Here is a 24,764-nt window from a genome sequence, read left to right on the forward strand (position 1 = left end):
ATAGTGTTTTGGGAGATGGCTTACCTGCTTGGTGAGCAGAGTCTGAACAGAGGACAGGTCTCTGCCGTAGTCATCGGTCTTCAGGCTGTTCTCTTTCTCACCTAATCACAAACCACATCCACAGGTTCAAACATGATGAAGATAAAGAGATTCAAGTGCACACAAAACGTCCAAACCAAGTCAGATTAATACACTAAACCCTTAGGTGAGATGATAATGATGTAATTAGCAGTAATAAACTGAATCATCTTCTTCTGGCTATAGCTAGGAATGGGATTGTGGATTCCGATTGAGCATTTTAATCAGTCTATAATGATCAGAAAAATCTTTACAGCATACATTTTATTAGGTATTTCCTAGAGTGAAGATATTGTAGTGGGAGGATTTCAGTGTGTGGCGTATTGAAGCTTTCTAACTGTGGAAAACTCTCCTAGTGCATCCAGTATTTAGAAAACCAATAGAAGTCATGTATTTTTGGCGTGAGACTGCTCTTTTGCAAAAGGAAGACAGACGTCTTTATGTGTTCGTTCGTACCGATCCAGGACTCCACCACGTCGGCCTTCCAGTTGAACTGCAGGAAGGCAGAGTTTTCATCCAGCTTGGCCTTCCTCTGAGCTGCCGCCCTCTCCAGTTCAGACACTTTGTCTCGCAGAGCCGACATCTTGGCACTGATGCTGTCCACGTGATGATTGTTCTGTTGGAAAGGCACACAAAATTATCTTTGGAAATCTTTGTTTCTGTAGTTGTACTGCACAAATCAACATACGTAGATAATTTCTCTTGATGCTTTATAGTCAGTACCTTCTTGATAAGCTCCTCTCCGTTAGTGCACACATCGTTGACTCGGTCCCTGTGCACGGTGAAGTCAGTCTCAAATGCTTCATGCTTTTTCAGCAAGCCCTGTTGAAAAGAAAGGTTTCCGTGACATTCAGTTACATCACTTATTAAACTTGTATTTGATGTTATGTAATGTGGCGTGTTGTTGTCGTCTGTGACGGAAAAAAGCACCTGCACAGCAGCCAGCGTATCTCCGTAGTCCTCGCTCCCAACTAGATTCAACTTCTCATTAATCCACGCTTCTTCCTCTTCCACGTTCGCCACAAACTGCTGGTACTCCAGCGACTCCTCCAGCCTCTGTCCCCTGGGAGCAAACACACACATTTAAACACCTATATCTATCCAAGTGTGTGCGAGTCCTAGGTGACACCCGCCTGGCAAACCGAGTGCATAGCTTAGCAGGCTTACCTTGCTCCAGACAAGTCTTTGAGTTCCTTCCAGTGGTCGACAAACTGGGCCAGCCTCTGCTGGATCTCCTCCTGGCCGATGGTGTTGTCATCAGACAGCTTCTTCCCAGTGTCCAGCACCGACTGGGAGCACACAGAACAAAGATCTAATCACCGCATGCCAAAGCTCAGGCATCTTCTCTAAAAGGTTAGCTGTCCTTTTGAGGGACATGAGCAGACAACAAGGCTCAGTTTGTGTGCTTATTTAAATAAGCACAACGAATAGGGATGAATAGATGAGCCTCTTACCTGAATGGCCGGCTCATGGGCTCCCAGCTCTGCCTCCAGCCTCTTGTGTTTCTTCCTCAGATTCTGTACTCCTGTCAAATCACGTCCGTAGTCCTCCGAACTCACAAGCAACTTCTTTTCTCTGTGTGGGGGGTAAGGACAGAAATGTGAATGTTAAAGTTAAAGCCCAATGTGGGTGGCATCAAGACTTCCTGTATTTGGATGTTTGAAGTCTCATCTTTTTCTTTCCTCTGCCTTCTCCTGCTCTCCTCTCCTCTCCACTCCTGCTGTCCTGTCCTGTCCTGTCCTGTCCTGTCCTGTCCTCTCATCTCCTGCTCTCCTCTCTTGCTTTCATCTCATCTACTGCTCTCCTCTCATCTCCTATCCTCCTCTCCTCTCCTCTCCTCTCCTCTCCTCTCCTCTCCTCTCCTCTCCTCTCCTCTCCTCTCCTCTCCTCTCCTCTCCTCTCCTCTCCTCTCCTCTCCTCTCCTCTCCTCTCCTCTCCTCTCCTCTCCTCTCCTCTCCAAGATTGTCTCATCCCATCTCCCCTCTGATTCCCTTGCAGATAACTACATGATCCGAGGAGAAACTCTCTTACTTGATCCAAGACTCTTCATCATCCAGGTCCCTGAAGAACTGATGCAGGCGGTGGGACTCGTTGAGTTTAGCGCGGCGACCGCCAGCCATGCTCTTGATCTTGGCGAAGCGGCCGTTGACTGCATCGCGTTTGTCCTTCACCAGCGAGGTGTCGAAGGCGACACTGGACATCAGGCTGTCAGCCTGGCCGTTCAGATCCTTCAGACGATCCTGCAGAAAGGTGGGAGGTGGTCAGTGGCTCTCATTGTAACTCTGGATCTTCATCTATCTGTGATTTTGTATTTTCTGAAATAAGTTATTGTGCGCTACCTGAGGTACAGCTGACCCACATGCAGAGCTATTTGTAATAATGAGCTACACACCTCATGGGCAGAAATATCAGCCTCCAGCAGCTGGTGTTTCTTCAGCAGGTTGTTGACTGAGGCCAGATCTTTGCCATAATCCTCAGAGGCAAGAAGAGCGTCCACCTGAGAAACAATAAACCAGACTTTGAGATTAGCTTTTGTACATTGGTGTTGTCAGAGTTTTTACACATGTATCTGGCGTGCAGATTCTCACCTCAGAGAGCCAGAAGTCAAAGTCTTTGATGCCGGTGTTGAAATTCTGCTGCTTGTTGGCCTCTTTGAGTTTCTGGCTCTTTTCCGCAGATTTGTTGACGAGGAACTGCCACTGTTCATCCAGAGCGCTGAGGCGCACCTGAGGAACAGACATGTTTGAAATTATTTTCACTTCTTCACTACACTACTGTATTTAAAATCATGTTCTGACACATATCATGTGGAAAGTGAACAGACTTCTGTTTATTCTCAACAGAATCCATGTCATGCAGTAGCTCTGAACGATTTGAGGAAAATATCTAATTGGGATTTTCCTGACCAATATCGCAAAGTAACGTTAATCAGCTACAGTTGAGTAACAGTTGTTCACTTGCTACAGCTTAGTAGTAGTTTAGTATTAAACCTGTCTGTATACTGTGAATGCTGAATAATAGAATACATAGTGAATATACCTTGACTGCGTCCTCGCTGCCGGCACAGGCTCCTCTCTGGATCAAGGTGTTGCCGGTATCAATGACCCCACGGATTCGGTCTGCGTTGGCGTGCAGCTCGGCCTCAAACGCCTGATGTTTCTGATGCTTACTCTGACAGCACACAGAGGCAAGGGGGGGGGGGACATGGACACGGTGTGAGAATCACAATATGGACAAGCTTCTGCTATATGGTGTAAAATATTCACAACCCCCCTTAACATCTAGCACTGCTTTCATACTTACATTCTGTGCAAGAGCTGAAATCAAAGTCAGTTTGACTAATAAACCTTTATCTGAAGCATTATGAGGCTGACATTAATAAATTAATGTCAGCCTCATAATGCTAATAAAACTGTAACTAAAAAACTAGAGGGTTGAATATTAACTAAATTACTTCCAACACAGAACACCGACCATGACAGACAATGTGTCGGACATCGACAGACACGCATGACAAACAAAGTGAAGAACATAAAATGGCAGTGTAGAGGACAACATCTGCAACGGAGCTAACTTAAAATAAAAAAAACACTACTGAGGGAAGAGTCTCTTCAAAGTTGCTTCATGACTGGATCTTTACTTTCTCAGCTGGCCTACACGACACTCTCAGCAAAATACTGTCTGTAATTCATCTATTCTATTCGTCAGTCTCAATTTCATTTCAAGGTCCAATTTGATTAGTTTACCTGCGTCAAACATCTGAAGCAAGTTTAAAGACATCTCCCCTCAAGAATTGAAAATACAAATGGAAGCCACAACCAACAACTAGTAGCCTTCGATGACAAAACAAACCTTGAATAAAAATACAAAAAGCCATTTTTTCGAAATTAACAAAATTAAACAACAGGTGTAAAAGAAGCCGGCACTCAACAGTGCTGATGAGGGACAAACTCAAGATGGACAGAGTGCTTGTTCTATAATGTGTCTACACACATACACACACAGCAAAGACATGGACACATGGAGGACAACCTGCTCGGTTGTTAGTCAGCTGACACACTACTAAAAACTTACCAGCAGCTTGGACAGCTATAATAAAAAAAAATAAGACAGTGGGAGAAAAATTCAGTCTCACTTCAGACAGGACACAAGGAGGGATTTGACACAGTTAAAGAAGAGTATTGTCAATAAAAACAAGACAAAACAGATTAGCCATTTTAATTTAGTTAAGTACACATGGCTCCATTACCTGCCATACAATCAATTACCATCCGTGACAATAAATGGCTCCTGACTTTCTTTTAAGTAGGGCTCCAGAGTGTGACCATTTCGGTGGCATATGCGACCAAAAATCTGTAGAGTGCGACTCAATATTTTCATTGGGCGCGCCTGACATTTAGCAGGTACGGTACTGTAGGTAGATGGTTAAACTCACTATCGATGCATCCAGGGCACCGACCCTATTTTTTCCCTGATAATGCCACATTGTGAATAACAAATCTGTGTTGAAATCAGCAGGACGAGAGCTTAACAGGAGGTACCATTCATTTACAATATGATGTGTTCAGTAAAAACGGGTATTGGGCGATGGTAAAGTCTAACGTTATGTGTTCAAATGTAATCTTGTAAAATGCGAGGCAAAAGGCGCAAAGAAAAATTTTGGGTGCACCTAAATGAAAAAGTTTGGCGCACCAGTGCAACCAATGTGAAACCTTAGTCTGGAGCCCTGAAGGTTTCTTTAAAATAGAAACAAGTGCTATCTTTTTTATTCACTAAATTCATGCATGGAATTTACATTCATGCTTAAAATCCATTCTGAAGGGATTTCCATGCACTCCTTTCAGACTAGCTGTGTCAATATGAACTTCTGTTGGACTGTGCTAGAAGAGGCCAAATGTGTACCTGGATGTTAGTTGGGTCCTTGTAGGACTCATCAGTTGCGGTCTGCAGCTTCTCGCTGATCCAGGCCTCGATCTCGTCCACATCTCTGCTGAACTGCTGCAAGGTCTGGGATTCACCCAGCTTGGAACGCTTTTCGATCATCTGGGCCTTCAGCCGGCGCCACCTTTCAAACATCACATTTTCAAGTTTAAAAGTGACCTCAAACACAAGCATGTGCAATTTAACATTTGTTTACCAACAGTTGGCTCTATTTTTTTAGGGGCTTTGAGGGGAATGGCGCTTATGCTTTCCGCTTTGACACCAAATCCTTCGCCATAGTCTTGTCTCTCAACTCTGAACATGAAATCTGACTCCTGCTGCTCTGTGCTGAGACTCCGTACGGAGCAGACACTTTCACTTTTAGTTTGTAGTGTCTGTCGTCCGTATTCACGGCGCAGATACGTGAAAATTAACTAAATGGGTTTTTATTTCTATAAAAAAAGTAAAACGATGGTAGGGGCGGTGGGCAAGTAATGTAATCATGTATGCCCGACACCGCGTAACACCGGTAACACCGGTAACACCGACTACCGCGGCAAGCCTAGTCCGAACCAAAGGATTACATGTGGGGTTCCCCAGGGCTCCACATTAGAGCCTCTCTTATTTTATGCCAGCTGTTGTAAAAAGCTTCTGTTGTATGCCGATGATTCTGCAGTACTGCTATCTGGGAAAGATTGAGCTGAAAATTGAGAGAACGTTGTTGAAGACAAACTTGAAATTTGTGTGTACTGGAACTGAAACCGTGTCTCCGAACGTTTCCTACCTGTCAAGGACTTCATTGCGTCGGTTGAAGATCTCAGGTTTGGCATAATGGTCAGCTCCAATCAGCTGGTCAGCAAAGGACTGCAGGGCAGCAATCTTCTCCTCCTGTAAAGCGGGGCAACATTTAACCAATTATTGAACACCACCTACCGATCAATTTTAAAAAAATTTCACTGAGCAGCAGAATATCTTACTGACCTGCACGTTAATGGCCTTGTCAAAGTCTTCATGTTTCTTGATGAGGGCCTCCACACTGTCCAGGGAGTCGCCCTTATCGTCGCTAGCAAGGAAGGCTTCGCGAGCTGCCATCCAGTTCTCGGCCTGCTCACAGTCCCTGTTGAAGAGCTGCAGAGGGACGAGGACAACAGTCAGTCAGTGGAGGGACAAAGACAGCTGTCAGGGACGACATAATAACTATTTCTAACTGGTCATGTCATGGCTCAACACTCCCAATACCTGGAGCTCGAGGCACTGGTCCAACATCATGCGACGCTGCACCCAGGCCTTCTCGAGGTCAGCACGCTCGCGGTCTAGAGCCTCCAGTTTCTGCTGAATCTCAGGACTAGCGTAGTGACCGCGCACCAGCAGCTGTTGCCCGAACTGTTCAAAGGCCTGGAAGGTACCGGCACGAGCATCGATCTCTGTGCGGTGTTCCTAGAAAATAGAAAAAGAAAAGACAGGTGGTGTTAGATGACCAAAAACCTGCACTGACTGCAATTTTGTGCATTAACAGAAGGAAGGAGTTCAATACCTGGTGTCTTTCCAGAAGGGCCTCAGCTCCGGTCACGTCTTTGGCCAGCTCCTCCGAGGACACCAGACCTCGTATGCCGTTAATCCAGGACATCAGATCTCTGTGCACAGATGAAGAAAATACCACACACATTAACCGCATCCCTTAAACTTAGATATCTCTCTCCCAAAACAATTCAATCCAGTTCTTCACCCAAACAACAAATCTGACCCAGCGGCATCCAGCAGCTGCTCTCTCCTCACCTGAAGTCAGAGAGGAAGCGCTGTAGGTCGTGGGAGTTGCCAAGCTTGTCTTTGCGCTGATCAGCGCGTCCCACCAGGCTGCTCCAGGCAGTGTTCAGCTCAGTGCATTTCTCTTGGATGTCATCCACCGCCTCGGGGTGGGACTGGATCAGACGCTCCGCGGTCTCCCCAAGAGAGTTCACCTGGACAGGGGAGTAGGAAAAATGAGTAAGGGGAAATACCACATTTTCAACAAGAGGTTTGGTTGTAGATCAGCTACAATATCTCATAGAAATGACTAAAAGACTAATCTGACCTTATCCCCCAGGGCCGCCAGGTCTCTCTCGAAGCCTTCGTGTTTGCGCTGCAGGGCCTGGACGCTGGCCAAGTCGTGACCGTAGTTGTCGGTGTTGAGGGCCTGGTTCTTCTCCTCAATCCACTCTTTGGTTTCATCAGCATCCCTGAGGAGGTACAAACACAACTTTGGTCAAATGTTGTGTGTACTCAACGCTATGTAACTTCTCAAAATGAAGAAAGAATACATTCATCTTCTTCTAGGTGAGTGTTTGGTTGGTACCTGTGGAATCGCTGCACCTCGTGGGCACTGCCCAGCATGTTGCTCCTGTCTTCAGCCAGCTGCTGCAGGGACCGCCAGCGATTATTCAGCTCCTACACAGAAAGCAATCAACAAAAATCAGCACTCCACACTTATTCAAAGTTTGCCAAGCCCTTCTGCGGATTGTTTCTTCTGGTTTTGGTGTTAAAATTTGCAGTGATTTGCAGTATGAGAATTAAACACACCCTCTCATTAAAGAGGGACACAAAAGGCTTGTTCGAGATGAACTGCGCCTCGACCGGAAAGTAGACGAGATCAGGCGGCAGCAGCAGCAGGGGGGCGGGGACTAAAAAGACAGTTTCCAGCCGTTTCCAGCAGCCTTGAAAGAATTTACAGGAAGTCACAGGAAAAGTGACATCCTGTTAGATCTGTAGGCTACTTGTAGTTTGCGGACCACGTTCGGATTTATTTATATTTGTTTGTAAATATATGTGGAAATGTGCGTGTATCTGGCATTGGATTCCATCTTTTATTATTTTTATGTCCGCCTTATAAAGCACTTTGTAATGAGCACTCGTTTTGATAAGTGCCATATAAATAACCATTATTATAATTATTATTATTATCAACCATACAAGATGTGTTTCTTAACAGATGAAACTTTCATTGTACAACATGAGACTAATATCCTCAAATCTAGCGTTAAATATTACATGACGTCAGAGCAAGTCGGGATCAAGTCGGACACAAATCTAACCGGCATGCATTGTGCAGCGATCGCCGGTGATCGATTCTGCGCAGGCCTGGCTCAACTCGAATGAGCCTATTGTGTGATTAATTAAGTCATTAGCATTAAACAGCATCATCTGATAAACGTGGAGATCATGATTTAAGGTGAGGTGAGGAATGCTAAATTAAATATTTACTTTGAATATAATCAAACGAATACAATACATGCTAGAATTGTGCTATTTTGCAGTGACAGACGGCGATGGACAAACAAAGGCAGGTGGATGATGGGTGTGAAGTGCAACAGGACTGGATGCATGTTAAGAACATTACATAGCATAAGGACAAAGAAAATAACAAAATGTAGTCAGGATCTACAAAAAGATGCAAAAGACATAACGTATGTAGCATGCCGACATTCATTTGACACTACAGGCAACAAAACGGATGATAACGGGATGAACAAGCGCCACGGGAAACGGGACGAAACCAGACAAAACTGAACATTCGAGTCGGGTTTCGGAGGACGGGGAGGAGACAAATCACGTGACACCAAAAAGGAAACTATGACGATGGGGTTAGTTTTCTGATCACAATGCAGGACAGGGAGAGCTAGGGAGGAGATTCAAGACGAGGTCGGGGTGGACTAGTTAATCTTACCTTGATAGTATTAAAGTTAGCCGTTGTTTGAACAGCCAAGCGTACATTCTATAGTCAAAGTTGTACAAAACGTGGCAGAAAGAAGGAGGACAAAAACAGAAACCACACCAGTCAAGAGTGTTTTGGAAAGTCTTAGTCTTCTCCTAAGACTTTACACCAATCAGGACATAGTAAGCACTGCAACCATGACTAGAGCAGAACCAGCCCCAAAACACGGAATTATGATGAATCAACTTGTAAATGATTGACATCTTGAGACGTAATTTCAATTAAAGGGATATTAAAAAAAAGGCTTAGGAGTTCCCAGGCTCCCTGGTTGTCTCATCAATGTCTAATCATATTCCACAAGGACATGTAACATTGCCAGTAAAATGTCTTTGGGCATGATTGTAGTAGATTCCAGACGTAACACACCAGTATCAAACATCAACCAAATGCTGAACAGTCATGCAGTTTTCCAGATCAACATTGACAGGCTGTCAAATCTTTGCAGTCGATGCATTTTGTCTAAAAATACATAAAAACCACTGAATGAATGAACAGATTTAACAGTGTTAGATGAAGCTTACCTTCCATGGAGATGCAGTCTTGGAATCAGCTTCATCCTGATCAATGAAATATATGCGTTATACCAGAGTCATACCTTAGTTGTTGTTGTAAATGTATGTAAAGTATAGAAATGATCATCACCTTGCCAGGAGCAGAAGCGAGCATCTCCTGCTGCTGCACATAGAAAAAAACAAAAACATGATCTCCGTTAAATGACGGGTGAAACATGGAAGATGGCTCATTAATTGAGGAAGCCAGGGAAGTAGAACTTACTTGAGCCTGAACCATGGGGGCCTCCTCAGCCATGAGGCCTTCAGACTCCAGCTCAGACGCCACTTTGTTGATGTCCCTCAGGCGAGACTCGTTTGCCTTTAGGTCCTGGACCAAACAAAAGAACAACATTTTTGTGAGACGTGAGATGTACAAACAATCTCAAAAAAATACATGCAGTAGCCATGAGTGTAGTTAAGCAGAAACGACTCAAGATCAGATGCTTACTAATCAACATGATTTCATCCTATAAATGACAAGTTATACATTTGCATTACAGGGAGCTACATGAATTACAACTATAACTTCCGGAAGAATAATAATTTCAACTTTCAATTTGCATTCAGTTACAGAAGCTAGTGGAAAAGGAGCTAACCCGGATGCGACGTCATGATTTAAACACGAGCGGACATTACCTTCTGGAAGTCGTCAAACTTCTTCTGCAAGACCTCGACCTGCTCCAGGTCAGAGCCCATCTCTTCGTTAGTGAGGGCGCTCTCCTTCTCGTTGATCCACTGCTGGAGCTCGTTGGCCTCACGGAACAACATGAACTTCTTGCAGCTCTTCTCCAGCATGTCTTTGCGTTTCTCTCCCAGCTCCAGCAGAGTGCCATACCTTGGAAAAAGTTGCAACCACAAAATCGAATCATTTAATGTGCCTTCAAAAGCTTATCCCTCTCATACCGTGGCTCATTTTTAAAGATTTCAAATCTCTTTTTTTTTTTTTCAGGGAGAATCTGCTCTTTTGAGGAATTTGTATTTATTGCTAGTGATCACTTTATTTCTCTGCTAAAAACTGATGCTTCTCAAAATTAAAATTGCAAAATCATTCCTGTAGCGCTGAAACAATTAGTCAATTATTTTGATAATTGATTAGTTGTTAAAGTCATTTATTAAGCAAAGATGGAGAACAGTTGCTGGTTCCAGCTTCTCCGATGTGAGGATTTGCTCCTTTTCTGTTTTTTCTCTGGAACTATGTCTCTGACATGGTATACACAAAATGAGCTGTCCAGATTATCCAGATAAGAGCAACAAGCTGTGGAGCTACATCACACAGCAAATGCCACAAATTTTAATGAGTGAGGCAAACCAATCTAGTAATTGCCTGATTGATCACATCGTATGTTTGCCTCGCAATAATTAATCACAACAGCCCTTTGTAATGTTGGGGGCAAAAAAAACAACCTTCAGAGCTTTTACAAGTTGGGAAAAGTGAAGACAAACAGCCAAGCACTAGGCTGAGGTTTATTTGAACACGTTTTACCCAGTAGAGTCTGCATGTAGTTCATAATGTTTAAAGTTCATGACGACCTGACAGGTCTCTCGTTTATTTTTATCTATTTATTAATCTATCATTTATTTTCTACACCATGTTTTTATTATAGATTTTGTAATCTACTCCTGTGACCTCAAATGTTTTTAAGTAAATGCCAATAAAAAGTTGGACCAGCTCCACGTCTGCTGGAGATTTCAATCAAGAATCTTGGAGCCACGAGGATCAGCAGAATTTCTCCGACTAGCACCTTCTGGAGCCTTGGACAATGAGGTAACCTATACAATAATGAATCAAAGCCCAATACGTGCAGAACAGAACAGCTTATGACATGACAAGAAAATCAGGAATTAACATCCATAGGCAAGCCTGGGATGAGAAGGATATGAAAGGTTCTTCTATCCCTGTACTGGATAGAGGATGAGCGTGAAGTAGACACAGCGGAACACAACATGAGGTTTTTTTTGAGGGTTGGGAGGGATGTAAAAACTGCGATGATATTTAGTGGTATCACGATCACAAGAACACGCAGAGGGAGGCTGGTTCCTACTCACAGCTCTTCCACCTGCTTCATGCGCACAGACACGCTGCAGGCCTCCTTGGCGACAAGCCTGCTCAGTGGCAAGGCGAACGCACAGCAAGACGAGATTAAGTTGTTAAATATAGCGCAAAGGACAGCAGAGGAGACAAAGAGAAAGAGGCCAGGGGGCAAGGTCAGTAGTGTTAAAAAAAACTGAGCAGAAAATACTGATGAAAGTAAGTTAAAGAGTAGAGAAAAGACACTTAAGAGGAATAGTTAACAAATCCAGTATGAAAGGAGAAATTAGTTCGTAAACTACGTTCCGCTCCAAAATTTCAGAGGTTATGGTGTGGGTTCTTACTGGTTGTCAATCTGGTCTTGGCGCAGCCCGATGCTGCCGTGGTCATCCAGCAGGTTTTCCCTGGAAGAGGACTGGGTGGGGTCCAGCTTCTTCACATAAGCAGCAGGAACAAAGCCCTGGCGATCGTTCACCTCCACCTTCCACCAATCCTGCAGCACGGAGCAGAGGGAGGAATATCAGCAAGTGATGCTAATGACATATTTTCTGGTGCGTGATTTAAATCACAAAATATCTCATTTTGCAAATGTTTGATGCATTCTAATTAATCAAAGTGCTTTTTTTTGGCTGTACGGGATATTTCTATAGATATTCTATATATTCCTATTTTTCAACAAATCCCATGAGGTCTAACAAGTATTGTGTGTGTGTCAAAGCCTGATATATTGTCTTCCTCTGTGCCAAAGAGGTCAATTAAAACACATAAATGAGCCACACTGTTTTTTCAGGGTCTGAAATGAAAACACGCCACCCGCCAAATGCGGTTAAATTGTTGTGAAATTGTACACCGAGCTGGTCTTATCTGCACCTTGTTGGTGCTGTTGAGCAGGGTGAGGATATCCCCCTTCTTCATGGTAACTTCACGGGGACTCTTCTCCTGGTAGTCGTACAGAGCCAGGACCAGCTCCTTCCCGGTCTCGTCATCAGTTGGTGCCACTTGTTGCTGTTCAGGTAAACACACATTTTGAGTCACTGATTTGTGCTTAAACTGAACAATGTTTGATTATCTGAAAATGCTCCGGTGTGTTGAGGTGTGAAGAGGGATTGGGTCTTACCCTGCAGGATTGGGCCTGTTCCTTCAGACCCTGGATGCTGCTGCCATAGGCACTCAGGTCAGACATCAGGGCCTCGTGCTTCTTCAGCAAAGCCTGTGGAAGAAAAACTAGTCAGCACAACTGCACTTGTCACAAACAAGTAGATAGAAGCTTGAGTCTTGTGCAATAAATGTAACACGTTCAAAGAGCTTCAGGTGGAAACACTAAAAGAAGCAAGTAGTTGAAAATTCGATATGTGATATTGACATTAGGGCTGCAATAACTAATCGATTAAAATAGATTACAAAAATCTTTGGCAACGAATTTAGTCAAAACTCCTCCGTTCATGTACCTCGGCAGAGTCCTCGTCTTTGCCATAGTCTGGGCTCCCCACGATGGGCTCCTTCTCCCTCATCCAAGACTCGGCCTCGTTGGCATCAGCGAAGTACTGCTGGGCTTGCAGAGAGTCCTCCAGATCCTGTCTCCTCTGGGAGGCCTTAGACTTCAGCGTGTCCCATCGTCCATGCAGTTCAGTCAGCTTAACTTTCACCTCCTCCGCAGCAAAGTGTCCTGAGAACCCCCACAAATGAATTATCAGCATTTTGAATACTGGGACAATGCTTCACAATCAACTCATAGGAAGATACCAAACAAGGCTTGGCTTTTAATGAATACCTTCTTCCACCATGGCCTCTCCTTTCTGGGAGACAGCCTTAATGCGAGGCTCATGACCGGAGATCTCAGCCTGCAGGGCCTGGTGCTTCTTCAGCAGGTTTTGGACACCAATCAGGTCTTTGCCTGAGGAAAAACACCAAGAGAGACTTTAGTAGAACGTCATCAATCATGTGAAATATCTGTGGGTGGTGGGCTTCAACTGAAACTGAAGCATCCTCCTTTCATTTTATAATACTAGCAAATATAGCTAATAAGTTTTACCTCTGTTGGTAGAGGCAGCAATGGGCTCTTTCTCACGGATCCAAGTCTCCTCGTCCTCCACATCTCTGAACAGCTGCTGGAGCCTAAGAGAGTCTGACAGTTTCTGCTTGCGTGCAGCCATGGGCTCGCGCAGAGCTTCATAACGCACCACTAAAGCCTCCTGTTTCTTGCGGATGTTGTCAGCATCAAAGTGTCCGGCCTCTTGGAACTGGCGAGCCTGGATTGTTATGCCATCAATGCGATCCTGGGAGAGAATAATTCATACATTTGCTATTCAACTACTGTGTACCAAGAAAAAGACTAGCATCAATAAGTATCAGGTATGCCATCTAGGGATGTTGATAGTTAACTGTTTAACCGTTAACCGACATTAATAATTTTAACCGATTAATGCTATCGTATATATTTCACACACACTGGACAAGAGAGAGTTGACAGACCGAAAGATGGCAGTATACACTGCAGCTGGTGGTAAATGATGGATTCAACCTGTTCGTGCATCAGGTTGTCGTTGCAGTTGGGCGGCTTGTTAGGCACTACAACCACAGCAGCCCTGCATGCAGCGCACTAATCTTGTTGGTTAACGGTTAATGATCAGTTAACAAGGGTCGGCTATCGGTAATTCAAAATTAGCATCCCTAATGCCTTCATAATGTACGTCTAGTTTTGGGTACCTGGTGAGCAGCCACATCAGCCTCCAGCAGTGCATGTTTCTTCTGCAAGTTCTGGACACTGGTCAGGTCTTTTCCGTAGTCGTCTGAAGCTAGGTGGCCCTCAACCTCGTAAAGCCACAGCTCAATGTCCTCTACGTTCCTGTTGAACTGCTGCTGTTGGTTGGCCTCACGGAGCTTGATGCCTAAAGTAAAATGGAAGAAATCATATTTACAACCAAAACTCACCAACTATGTGGTCTATTCTTGATCCATTGCTAGTTACATTATACATAAATAACATTATTCTTCCTAATCAGTACTACATTTTTATGCAGATGATACAATTTTATATGAGCCTGATTTGAAGAAATTCCCTCAAGGCGTGCCTGAGATATCGTGTTCATGAGAATGGGGCAGACATGATGTCACGGTGACATTGACCTTCGACCACCAAAATCTAAATCAGTTCAAGACCTGTGTTTGATGAAATCAAATCTCTCATTTTCCTGTAGCACCTCCATTATCTTCAGATCAGTTCAGTTAAAAAAGCCAGTACCTTTAAGCTCAGTGGCCTCCAGCAGCTTTTTCCACTGGGAGCTGACCTCCTCCATGCGGCCGGCCACCTCAGTGGAGGCGTAATGCTTTCCATCCAGCAGCTCTTGGCCAGACTTCTGCAGGGCATCGATGCGGCTCTGATTAGCTGACAGCTCAGCTTCAAAAGCCTGGTGTTTCTGCACTTTGCCCTGCAGGTTGGAGGGGTCCTGTTGTCAAGAGAGCAGAGGCACAGAGGTCAGAAACAGTGAGCATAACATGGGAATGTATAAAAGCATTTCAAATTGGAGGACACATCTCTGCACAACAAGCTCTCCAACTCTTTGATGGAACAACCTTGTAAGCCTCATCTGTGGCGGTCTTCATCTTCTCGTTGATCCAGCTCTTGAGCTCGTCAGAGTCCCTGAAGAACTGCTGCAGGTGGAAAGAGTCCTCCAAGGCAGCACGACGAGACTGAGCACGCTCGTGCAGGGCGTTACGGCGGCTGAGCAGCTATAAATGGGCAAAGAAAGAAAAAGACATGTTGCTTTTGAGTTCGCATTGAGAGAAGTGACAAAATCCTGCCAGCTGCTTTAGCATTCAGTGCTCATATTCGAGGCGCTTTATTCATTTGATTTAAGGGAAGTTGACAGTGGTACTTACAGCATCTCTGCGGGTAGCCACGTCCTCTTTGGCATAGTGGTTGTTCTGGATTAGTTTGGTAGCAAACTCATCCAGGGCCTGGAGATGTACAAGACAAAGAAACTCAAGGTGTATCCTATTTCATAATAGTACAACTCTAGAGAAAACTGCAACCTGGCGGTGATTATACAACTTCTATGCAGTCGGAAGGTGGAACGTAAATTGTATACAAACGGGAGCAACTTACAGTGATCTTCTCTTCCTGGGCACTAAGTGACTTCTCAAAGTCCTCGTGTTTCTTCAGCAGTGCCTCTACACTGTCTAGGGAGTCACCAAGGTCTTCATTCAGGAGGAAAGCCTATACAATGAACATACAACATTAAAAACAGGCACACCACATCAACTAGCTGATACACACTGGGGGCAATTCTTTCCTGAAGAAAGGTTTTGGTGTGCCAGGTTACCTCTTGTTTGCTCATCCAGTTGTCAACTTGCTCAGTATCCCTGTAGAAGAGCTGCAGGTCCATGCACTGCTCATACTGCTGCCTGCGAACCTCCCACAACTCCAGCAGAGTATCCTTCTCCTCAGAAAGGATGCCCAGCTACACAGAGCACAACATTATAAACATGTTAAATGGTAGTGTGGTTGGTATAGATAGGTATAATATCACACCAAAGAATGAAGTACAATCTGGATGCGGTCATACTACTACCTTTTCCTTGACCTCATCAGAGGCGTAGTGTCCTGTATTGAGCAAGGCCTGGCCGGCTTCATCAGCGGCTCTAAAACTGTCTTCATGGGCATCAATCTCTCCCTGTAAAACACAACAGATTACATTACACCTTGTCCTAACTGTATGCAACGCGAGCGTCAGCGACAAATTTAGCTTGATTACATTGTTCAGCTTTTAAAAAGGACAAAGCTAAAATGGTGATCAAATTCCAAGATCCTATGACCTGGTGTATTATCAGAGATTTTACCTTATGCTCCTGGTGGCGGTCCAGCAGAGCCTCGGCTCCAGCCACGTCATTGGCCAGTTCGTCAGCATTGATCAGGGCTTTCATCTCCGTCACCCAGCTGGTCAGATCCCTGAAGTCGGCAGTGAAACGCTGCAGCCTAAAAAATAGATGGTCACAATAGAGGCAGGAGTGAGCAGAATTCTGTAGAGAAATATTTAACAGAGTGGCACTCTGTATACTGTCACTGAGCAAATATCTGCCTGTGGCTAAGCAGAGTGTGTTGACGGTTTATCGCCAAGCTGTGTCTCGTATTTTACCGGTAAGAGTCGTTCAGGCGGGCGTGGCGCTCAGCGGCCAGAGTGCGAATCTGTTCCCAGTTGGTGATGAGTTCGTCCTTCTTCAGATGGATTTGGGTTGCATTTTGTGGATGTGTCTGCTGCAGGCGCTCTGCATCACCACCCAGTGTGTTGACCTGGTTGAAAAAGACAATAAGAAGGTTATACTAAGTATTTAACTTCATGGCTGTGCTGTATATATGTTGATATTCTGTAAAAAGCATCTTCTTGCCTTATCTTCCAGGGCAGCCAGGTCTCTCTCCAGACCCTCGTGTTTGCGAAGCAGAGCCTGCACACTGGCGAGGTCCCGACCAAAGTCATCAGATGCCATTAGCTGCTCCTTCTCCTTGATCCAACTGATGGTCTCATCCACATCCCTGTTGTTGGAATCGAACACGCAGATTTGTATTTACATCGTGTCAAAATGCAATTTCTTACAATACAATCAACACACACACACACTGAGCAGAGGCTGTTGTTTACCTGTTGAAGCGCTGCACCTCAGCAGCCCCAAACAGCTTGCCCTGCCTCTGCTGGGCTAGGCCCTTCAGGCGCTGCCAGGCGGCGTTGACCTCGTCCTGCTTGCGAACTATGAGCTCAGACTCGGGATGGGCTTCCTGTGTCAGCCGGGCTGCCAGCTGGTTCACCTCATTCACGCGCTCCTCGTGGGCCGCCAGGTCAGTCTGGAACTCCTCAAACTTCTTCTGCAGAAGCTCCACATGCTCCAGGTCCTGGCCCAGCTCCTCTGAGGTGGCCATGGTCTCCTACACATCGAAGTGGAGGAACAACATTGAGATAAATATTACACTTCAGTCAAATGTCTATGCTTTAAAGCTATAGAAATGTGCTCATCAATCATTACATTTCATTTATAAGGTGTGAATAAGTGAAATTGTCATTTAAGGTAGGCACACCCCTAACAGATAATATTTGTAACATTTGAGCAACAGGCACCATTTTTTACCGACAAAACTGGTTTTCATGCCCCACTCATGGTACCATTAATCTCAGGCAATCGTTTTAGCTTTCAACTCTAATTACCATTTCCTATAAATGAGGACTGCTATTTTTTCTTTATTTGTTTTGTTTTTAACTTTTATTAGAGCAGCTAAAGAGCAACCACAGAAACAGAATTTCCTTTATTCTGCCAAATGGCTAAAGGAAAATTTTTACTTTAAACTCCTAAGAATACCCCTAAACACAGAAATATATGAAATATTTCTTCACTCCAATGAGAAATCTGACCTTGTCACTGATCCAGTCCAGGGCATCTTCACACTCACGCAGGTACTGGACCAGTTTCTGGGCCTGCAGGAGACGCGTGCCCTTCTCCTTGGTCCTCATCAGCAGAAGGTCCCATAGGCGATGCAGCTCCTCAAGACGGGTCTAGTGCACAGGAGGAGAAGGATTTGTTTTTAAAAAAATACATACAAAGAGGAGAGGAAGGTCGAAGGAAAAGAAGAAGAGTAAAAGACCAGTGGGCAAACATCTCCACTCCAACATAAGACATGATTTCATGGTAGTTTTTGCATCTTTAATGAAATAGAAATTTCCATATGTATCTAAATGTATTGAAACCAGTGTGTTGTGATTATTTTGTATGTCCTTTAGTGCCACCTAGTGGTGATTGTGAATAGCTGTGCTGAAAAGAAAGCAAGCTAATAGTAATCAAGCAGAATAACAGGATGCGGTGCTCAGGAAGCTCCTTTGTGCCCCAGGGACACATAGCGTGAGCATCTCAGTGTATAATCCTCTTAATCTTTTGTCCACAAAACCGGCTTCATCGGTAAGTCATCTATTATGAACACGTTTATGTTAACATTTCTTAGGCTTAAGTACAGTATTTTTGATGATGGTTAGTTTGTTGTCAACTACATAGATGTGTATTAGTGTTTAAAGCATTGGCGCTTGTGTAAATGGTATTTATCTTTGTATTTCCATCTTTATTACATTAACATTAACATACTTTTATGCATCTGTTGGTTGTGACAGTAATCTTTTCCCTACTGATGTATTAGAAATATTATTTAGTACTTTTTTTTGGGCTCTTTTTCAGTTCTACAAATTACATTTTTTCCTTCATTAAATCCTGCCAAACAAAACAACCCGTCTGTTCCTTGGAGAGTACAATGCTGTAGAATTTAATGTTGAGCTAGCTGTATAGCTGAAAAACACGTTGCCTGCAACAACCTTTAGTGAGGACAGCATAATAAAAGTGAGTCCTGGAGTTTTAACGGTAACGGTAGTAAAAAAAATTCCTTTGTAGGACGACCCATATGAAAAACAACATAAATAAATGTTAGTCCATTTCCTAACAACAGAATGAAAAGAAGGTATAGCTTTCAGCGAAGAGCCGGATCTGGAAGAATTTTCACAGCACTCAAGAGTCACACATGGTCCACAGCAGCTCAACACCTACTTGTATATACTCTCCCATATTGACACTTGTAACTATGGGTCTTTGTGTTGTCCGGTAAGGCGTGTAGGACTGAATCACATGGAACAGTTTAACAGTGGACAGGATAGTCAGGAAATATGTATATGCATATTAGCTTGACCACATCATCATCATCGTGTGCCTTACTCGAATGGTCTCGGAGGAGAAGTGGCCCTCGGTGATCATGAGGTTTCCAGTCTCGTCCAGTTTGATGATGGCCCCAGCGTTGGCCTGAACTTCAGCTTCAAAGGCCTGATGTTTCTGCAGCTTACCCTGTGTACAACAAATAGAGACATTAGATAAAATCAGAGGCAACCCATTCCCCACATCTCTACATACTCAAGAGAACTGTAAGGCTTGTAAAGAAGATCATCTCAGACCATCACATCCTGCTCATCACCTTCTCTAGCTCCTTCCCTCACGACTCCTCCCTCTCACAGACCACTGACATGCATTCCCATGATTGTCTGCTGTTGTCCATTTATGTATTTGTGGTGCAAAGAATAACATACTGTACCGAAAACAACTACAGAGATATGAACATTGAAACTGTAGTAATGTTGATGTCAAAAGACTGTCAAAACATAATTTTCACAGTCTATTTCTACTGTGAACTGCGCTGCACCCAGAAAAAATAAACGACACCTCGAATCTCTAGTATTTGCCACAGCCGATAATCAGCCGAGCCACGCTTACTCAGGTAGTGTGACCCGGCGTAAGAATTCTGGGACAAGGGCAAGTTAACAGTCTAATCAAAACCTGTACAGAGAAAGATAAAAACCAGCCTGACAAACCTGCAGGTTAGAGGGGTCCTTGTAGTTCTCATCAGAGGCGATCTGCAGCTTCTCCTGGATCCACTTCTCCAACTCGTCGGCGTCACGGCGGAAGAACTGAAAGCGGTAAGAGTCCTCCAGCTTCGTCCGGCGCATAATCGACAGCTCCTTGAAGCGCCGGTAGCGGTCCAGCACCTGCTGCCGGCGCTCCTGGATGTCTTCGGCTGTCTCCAGCACTTTGCCTGAGGCGTCCATTTTCTGGAAACACACCACAATAGGACTCATAAGTAAATAAGAACATTTATCACAGCATTCATTTGTAAGTATAAAACATGAATTTATTTTGCATTTTGCCTTCTCAGGCCACTCAAATATTGACATTATATGGATAACACTGACTAAATTAAGGGAAAATTATAACAAGCCTGAGATAGACATTTGATTTGGGGAAAAAAATCCCTCTTTGAAACTGTAAATATGGCAATTACTCCTGCTTCTTTGTATTTTTTTTGTTTTGTTTTGTTTGAACTTTACTCCTACATTTAACACTGTATATTTTATATGTGAAATGTTTTTAACATATATAAGCTATTATAGGTTTCCATCACCCCCTCACACGTATTTTACATTTCTTTCATGTGAATTGTATTTTAATGTCTTTTTATATGTGTGAAACAAATAAACATAAACATAGGTAGTCTGGGATATTTCTTATGCCTCTTCTCTTGTTGCAGCGTTATATTAAGTTGTTTTTGAGCGTCTTTCTTGTAAAACTATGTGTAATCTGATATTCAGTTTTATTCAATATGTCTGGGCCTCTACATAAAAAAAATGTATCACGATTAATCGACTGATTGATCGTTATAGTAACCAATGATCGATTAAGGAAAGTACAAACAATTTGCAACCCTACCATACGTAGATGCCACCCAGCTGCATATTATGTCACATTAATGCTTATCAATCTGACATTTCTATCTTCCCTGATAAGACCACCACTGACTTGCAGTCTCTCTCAAATCAATATACAAAAGAAACTTGGCTTGGAACTATGAGACGGGATATAAAGAACAAGACTTTTGCCAAAACAAAAATCCCCCATCCTGTCTCAAGCTGAGCAACCAAGGGACCAGCAGCTGAAATAGTAAAATGCCAAACGGGGGTGGGGGGGGGGGGGGGGGGGGGAATTCCACATGCATGCGAACAGTAGGCTAGGCTTCACTACACAATGGAAGCGCTGCAGTCAGCCTCTCTGTCCACTGGGCCTCTGGCCCCGTGGTGTCTGGCTAGCAACCTCGTTGAAACATGACAAAACATGATCTTGAGCAGGCATTCATACTAGCTTCATTTCTAGGAATTGGGCATCAATAGAGTATGGGAAACACAGCCTGAAGCGCTGCGATGAAAACCATTCAGAAAAAAAAAAAAAAAAACTATCAACAGTGCAACTAATGAAGGTGTGACTGTTGGTGGTTTTACCAGATTGCATCTTTCACCCTGTAATTATCTGGTGATAGGTCTGCACAATTAATAGAATATTAATCGCGATCACTATTTTGGCTTCCCACAATTAAATGAACATGATTGCCTGTGATATTGACGTTTAAAATGCGCGTTCTGCTCATAGAAAACTCCGCTGCATATCAAATCGAGCGCTTCCTAAACTAATAGCCACTAGCTGGTGAGACTTTTGGGTATAGATATTATCTATACAACCAATGTTTTTATGATTAAATTGAGGGCATTAAATTGTTTATCTTGCTCTTAATGTTGCTAAATTTTCTCTCAAAGTGCACCAGATTGAAGCATTTAACTTTAAAATGTAGCTTTTTTCATATTGGACTACATGTAGCATTTTTTTTCCAACATCGTGTTGTCGCTAAAATCAATGAATAATCGTGATAAATAATCGTGATCTCAATATTGATCAAAATAATCGTGACTATCATTTTGGCCATAATCGTGCTGCCTAATCTGGTAATCTGCGGGCAATTTCAAAATACTTAACCATAACGTAGTTGATTCTTTGTTTCTGTGCCAGACTCCACCCATCAACAGACGGACACAAAGAGGGAACAAGAGAGATATTGATCCGTCTACCAAACCAAGGTCAACCAAACCCATAGGCACAATAGTAGATGTCCAAGCTGAGTGCAGGGTGAGGGGAGGGCTGTGTGTGGAGTCTGTCAGGTCTAAACATGGATTTTGTTGACGTTGCAGATAAAGAGACAAAAAGCGATGGATAGATGTGAGACAGTTTCCTGGTCCATGTCTACACTCAATGGGAGGATTAGTGCAGTCAGCAGTGCAGTTGCAGTGGGCGTTTTAACCAGAGCCAGAGATGCTTTGGTCCCCAGAGGCGCCATTAGCTTTCCAGGCATGCAAGCATCCCAGAGTGAAACCACATATACCGTACACAAACACGCAACATTACAGTATAGAATATACATATTATACAGAATATACTATAAGCCGATTTGTGGCATCAACCCACCGCCTGAAAAAAGTGACAGTCCAGAATGTGAGCCGGCACCCCTCCCCCCATCTCATAACCTGCCCCAGTTCACAGAGAGCTTAAATTGTGTCTGGGATTTAACAGAGTGACCTCAGCCATGGATGCATAATAAGAACATTGGCTTTTTACTTCTGGCAATTACATTTAGACTTAAAAAATCATAAAAGTGGTGTTTATTTGTGGAGATTATCTTGCTGAACAAAATGTGTAAGTATCACAAATGCCATACAGTTTGCCAAAGAGCTTTTTGTTGAGGGAACTCGTGCAATTTTAACTTCCGGATTGGCATACGGACTGAATCGCGCAATTTGATAATAAAAGCTGTAAAATGAGGAATATCGTGGAATTTGCCAAAATGTGGATGTAATTTAATAATTTAAAAAAATCAGGGTATTCAAGCGTTTTTTCAAAGTGCCAAGGCTGAATGACTATGCTGTTTTGTTGTTATTTACAGGAACTGCGCTGCTATTTAGTCTCAATTTGTGTCATCTGAGTTTACAGTTACATTGTTGGTCTATGGCGTTTTGCTGGCAACACTCGACTTCTTGCTCCTTCGCTGAATATTTTGTTTGTACGCCCCCTGGCGTTTTGGAGAATACTGCAACGACCAACGCCTTTGTGCGTGCCCGTAGCTCGCACGTGGCCCGAGCCATGGCGCCTTCCGCCAAGTATAAACAGCTCTCTGACACCTCTAAATACAGCTCTGCAACTGCTGATAGCACTGCCTCCCATCCTGTATCAGTAGATAACAGCTTTCTCTCTCTCGTCACCTCACTGCTCCTCTGCGGGGGTTTTCTGCTCTCTCTGGGAGACACCCACACACACTGATATCAGCCAGCAGTACTGCTGGTTTTCATTCCATTGATGGTCGTAGTCATAACTAATCTTCCATCTCTTACAGGTATTTTTAAAATGTAATGCCAGGGTTTCTGCCAGAAAAGTTGTTACTAAGGTCAGCCCACCATAAGTGAGTGAACTGCGGGGCTAACGGGGCAAGACACAGGAACACATTTACAACATGGGAAGTCGTGTACACGATATGCTTGGCTAAGTCGTAAGAACACCGCTGCTAAGCAATGGCATTATTAACAATACTGTCGGCGTCTAGAAGCCACAGAGGCTAATAATTTAGCAAGCTCGCAAGTGGGTAACATAATGCAGTAAATGTAAAGGCATAATGACAGAGGTAAAAGATTAGGAAGTTGGCAACATCAACATTTTCCCAGACATATTATAAAATTACCAAGAAAAACTATTAACTTATTATGCACCGAGAAATTAACTTCCGTGGCCTCCGTCATATCTGACAACGTCACCAAAACACGTCACAACTCGTGAACTCTGAGCTTTCAGAAACTTTCCACTTACGAGGTTGTGAATACCGCAAGAGGTGGCCGTTTATATGGACTCTTCTTGTGAACACGACCCCATTTTGAAGGCACCATTGACCGCACACACTCGCTAAAGTAAAGCACACAACCTACGCCCTGAGTTATTCCTTAAAGGAGTTTGCTACCTTTATAACACATTAATGACTAGGCCTGGCGGGGAGACAACTCAGGCCTGGCAGGCTGCGAGGCTTGCAATACACTGGTGGAATCCCTGAATGCTGGGCGGGAACTTGGAACTATACCAGCTGCATGTGACTTTCAAAGTCATCACCCTTCCAAAGTCCAATTTTTGATTCTCTCTGTTCTTCTTATGTTGCTGTGTTCGGGACGTTTCGGGCGTCAGCAAAGAGCTTTGTGCCCCACGTGGGGGTGTAAACCCCAGCCAACACCACCGCTGTTTTATGCCCTCGGCCTCTGATATCTCATGTGCATGTGCTCCCCTGCCTCTCGGGGTATCAGTTTGATCGAGAGCAGCGCTGAGCCACAGCGGACAGGATGAAGTCTGCCCTTTGGCTGCAGTTCAAAATTCTGCACTCATTACCTTCCAGCAGGGTTGTGCGGAGGTGTGGTCGTGTTTATTTTTGCTTTCGAACCGCCGTGAAACAATAAAAAAGTTGTATTTCTCTGATTCACTGCTTTGTTCTCACTAACGCCGCTCCATCTCGTCAATCACTCTATAGCTCACTCCACCATCGCGGCTCGCTCGCCACGCCTTGAACGCTGTATCCGGTTCTCTTTATACATCCATGGTTAACTTCAGTCACTCCACTCTGCTGCTGGGAAACATGACACGGGGAAACCTCGCACATTCACCACTGTTCTGACAGTGCTGTTTTTCTCCAAATGACATTCACTACTCAACGCAACTACACAACAGCTCTAGATAGGGACATTTGCGTTTTCACGTCGGTCACCGCAGTCCTTCTACGTGCCTGGCACACAACCTCGCCACACACTGTACTCCCCAATAAATAGGAGAAGCTTGTTCCCCAAACACAGAATGTGTAAAGCAATCTTGGAAGTTGTTGTAACCATGAAGCAAGGCTACACCCCGACATTAGACCCGGTCTCAGAGAATACAGCATGTTAATAGATCGCATTGACCTTCCCTAAATCCTCTGTCATCATCAGAGATCCACAGAGGAGTGGATGAAGTCATTCAACTTAGG

General features: G+C 44.0%; 1 protein-coding gene across 9 annotated transcripts in view; it reads right to left on the minus strand.

The window, feature by feature from the left end:
• sptan1 (spectrin alpha, non-erythrocytic 1) overlaps positions 1-24,764 on the minus strand; it is a 36,740-nt gene that overhangs the window by 5,266 nt on the left and 6,710 nt on the right. For 2 of the 9 annotated variants that reach the window (XM_074617927.1, XM_074617928.1), the window contains exons 2-46: positions 19,711-19,947; positions 19,064-19,189; positions 17,725-17,865; positions 16,963-17,243; positions 16,712-16,856; positions 16,462-16,616; positions 16,166-16,301; positions 15,898-15,999; positions 15,649-15,786; positions 15,432-15,542; positions 15,206-15,283; positions 14,900-15,055; positions 14,568-14,772; positions 14,033-14,214; positions 13,359-13,602; positions 13,098-13,220; positions 12,775-12,992; positions 12,444-12,536; positions 12,197-12,331; positions 11,671-11,819; positions 11,344-11,400; positions 9,934-10,132; positions 9,521-9,625; positions 9,389-9,421; positions 9,268-9,303; positions 8,699-8,746; positions 7,331-7,422; positions 7,070-7,214; positions 6,775-6,956; positions 6,533-6,632; positions 6,238-6,435; positions 5,980-6,126; positions 5,783-5,886; positions 4,981-5,143; positions 4,153-4,167; positions 3,118-3,249; positions 2,667-2,804; positions 2,471-2,575; positions 2,110-2,318; positions 1,533-1,653; positions 1,246-1,367; positions 1,009-1,141; positions 802-900; positions 535-694; positions 25-101 (exon numbers count right to left, since the gene is read on the minus strand). In XM_074617927.1, the coding sequence (XP_074474028.1) occupies positions 25-101; positions 535-694; positions 802-900; positions 1,009-1,141; positions 1,246-1,367; positions 1,533-1,653; positions 2,110-2,318; positions 2,471-2,575; positions 2,667-2,804; positions 3,118-3,249; positions 4,153-4,167; positions 4,981-5,143; positions 5,783-5,886; positions 5,980-6,126; positions 6,238-6,435; positions 6,533-6,632; positions 6,775-6,956; positions 7,070-7,214; positions 7,331-7,422; positions 8,699-8,746; positions 9,268-9,303; positions 9,389-9,421; positions 9,521-9,625; positions 9,934-10,132; positions 11,344-11,400; positions 11,671-11,819; positions 12,197-12,331; positions 12,444-12,536; positions 12,775-12,992; positions 13,098-13,220; positions 13,359-13,602; positions 14,033-14,214; positions 14,568-14,772; positions 14,900-15,055; positions 15,206-15,283; positions 15,432-15,542; positions 15,649-15,786; positions 15,898-15,999; positions 16,166-16,301; positions 16,462-16,616; positions 16,712-16,856; positions 16,963-17,243; positions 17,725-17,865; positions 19,064-19,189; positions 19,711-19,944 (6,072 nt within the window). In that variant the 5' untranslated portion in view covers positions 19,945-19,947. The remainder of the gene's footprint in view (positions 1-24; positions 102-534; positions 695-801; positions 901-1,008; positions 1,142-1,245; positions 1,368-1,532; positions 1,654-2,109; positions 2,319-2,470; positions 2,576-2,666; positions 2,805-3,117; positions 3,250-4,152; positions 4,168-4,980; positions 5,144-5,782; positions 5,887-5,979; positions 6,127-6,237; positions 6,436-6,532; positions 6,633-6,774; positions 6,957-7,069; positions 7,215-7,330; positions 7,423-8,698; positions 8,747-9,267; positions 9,304-9,388; positions 9,422-9,520; positions 9,626-9,933; positions 10,133-11,343; positions 11,401-11,670; positions 11,820-12,196; positions 12,332-12,443; positions 12,537-12,774; positions 12,993-13,097; positions 13,221-13,358; positions 13,603-14,032; positions 14,215-14,567; positions 14,773-14,899; positions 15,056-15,205; positions 15,284-15,431; positions 15,543-15,648; positions 15,787-15,897; positions 16,000-16,165; positions 16,302-16,461; positions 16,617-16,711; positions 16,857-16,962; positions 17,244-17,724; positions 17,866-19,063; positions 19,190-19,710; positions 19,948-24,764) is intronic. The other 7 variants (XM_074617932.1, XM_074617931.1, XM_074617930.1 and 4 more) reach the window with 7 other exon arrangements.

Source organism: Sebastes fasciatus, chromosome 19 (assembly GCF_043250625.1).
Source record: "Sebastes fasciatus isolate fSebFas1 chromosome 19, fSebFas1.pri, whole genome shotgun sequence".
Lineage (NCBI taxonomy): Eukaryota > Metazoa > Chordata > Actinopteri > Perciformes > Sebastidae > Sebastes > Sebastes fasciatus.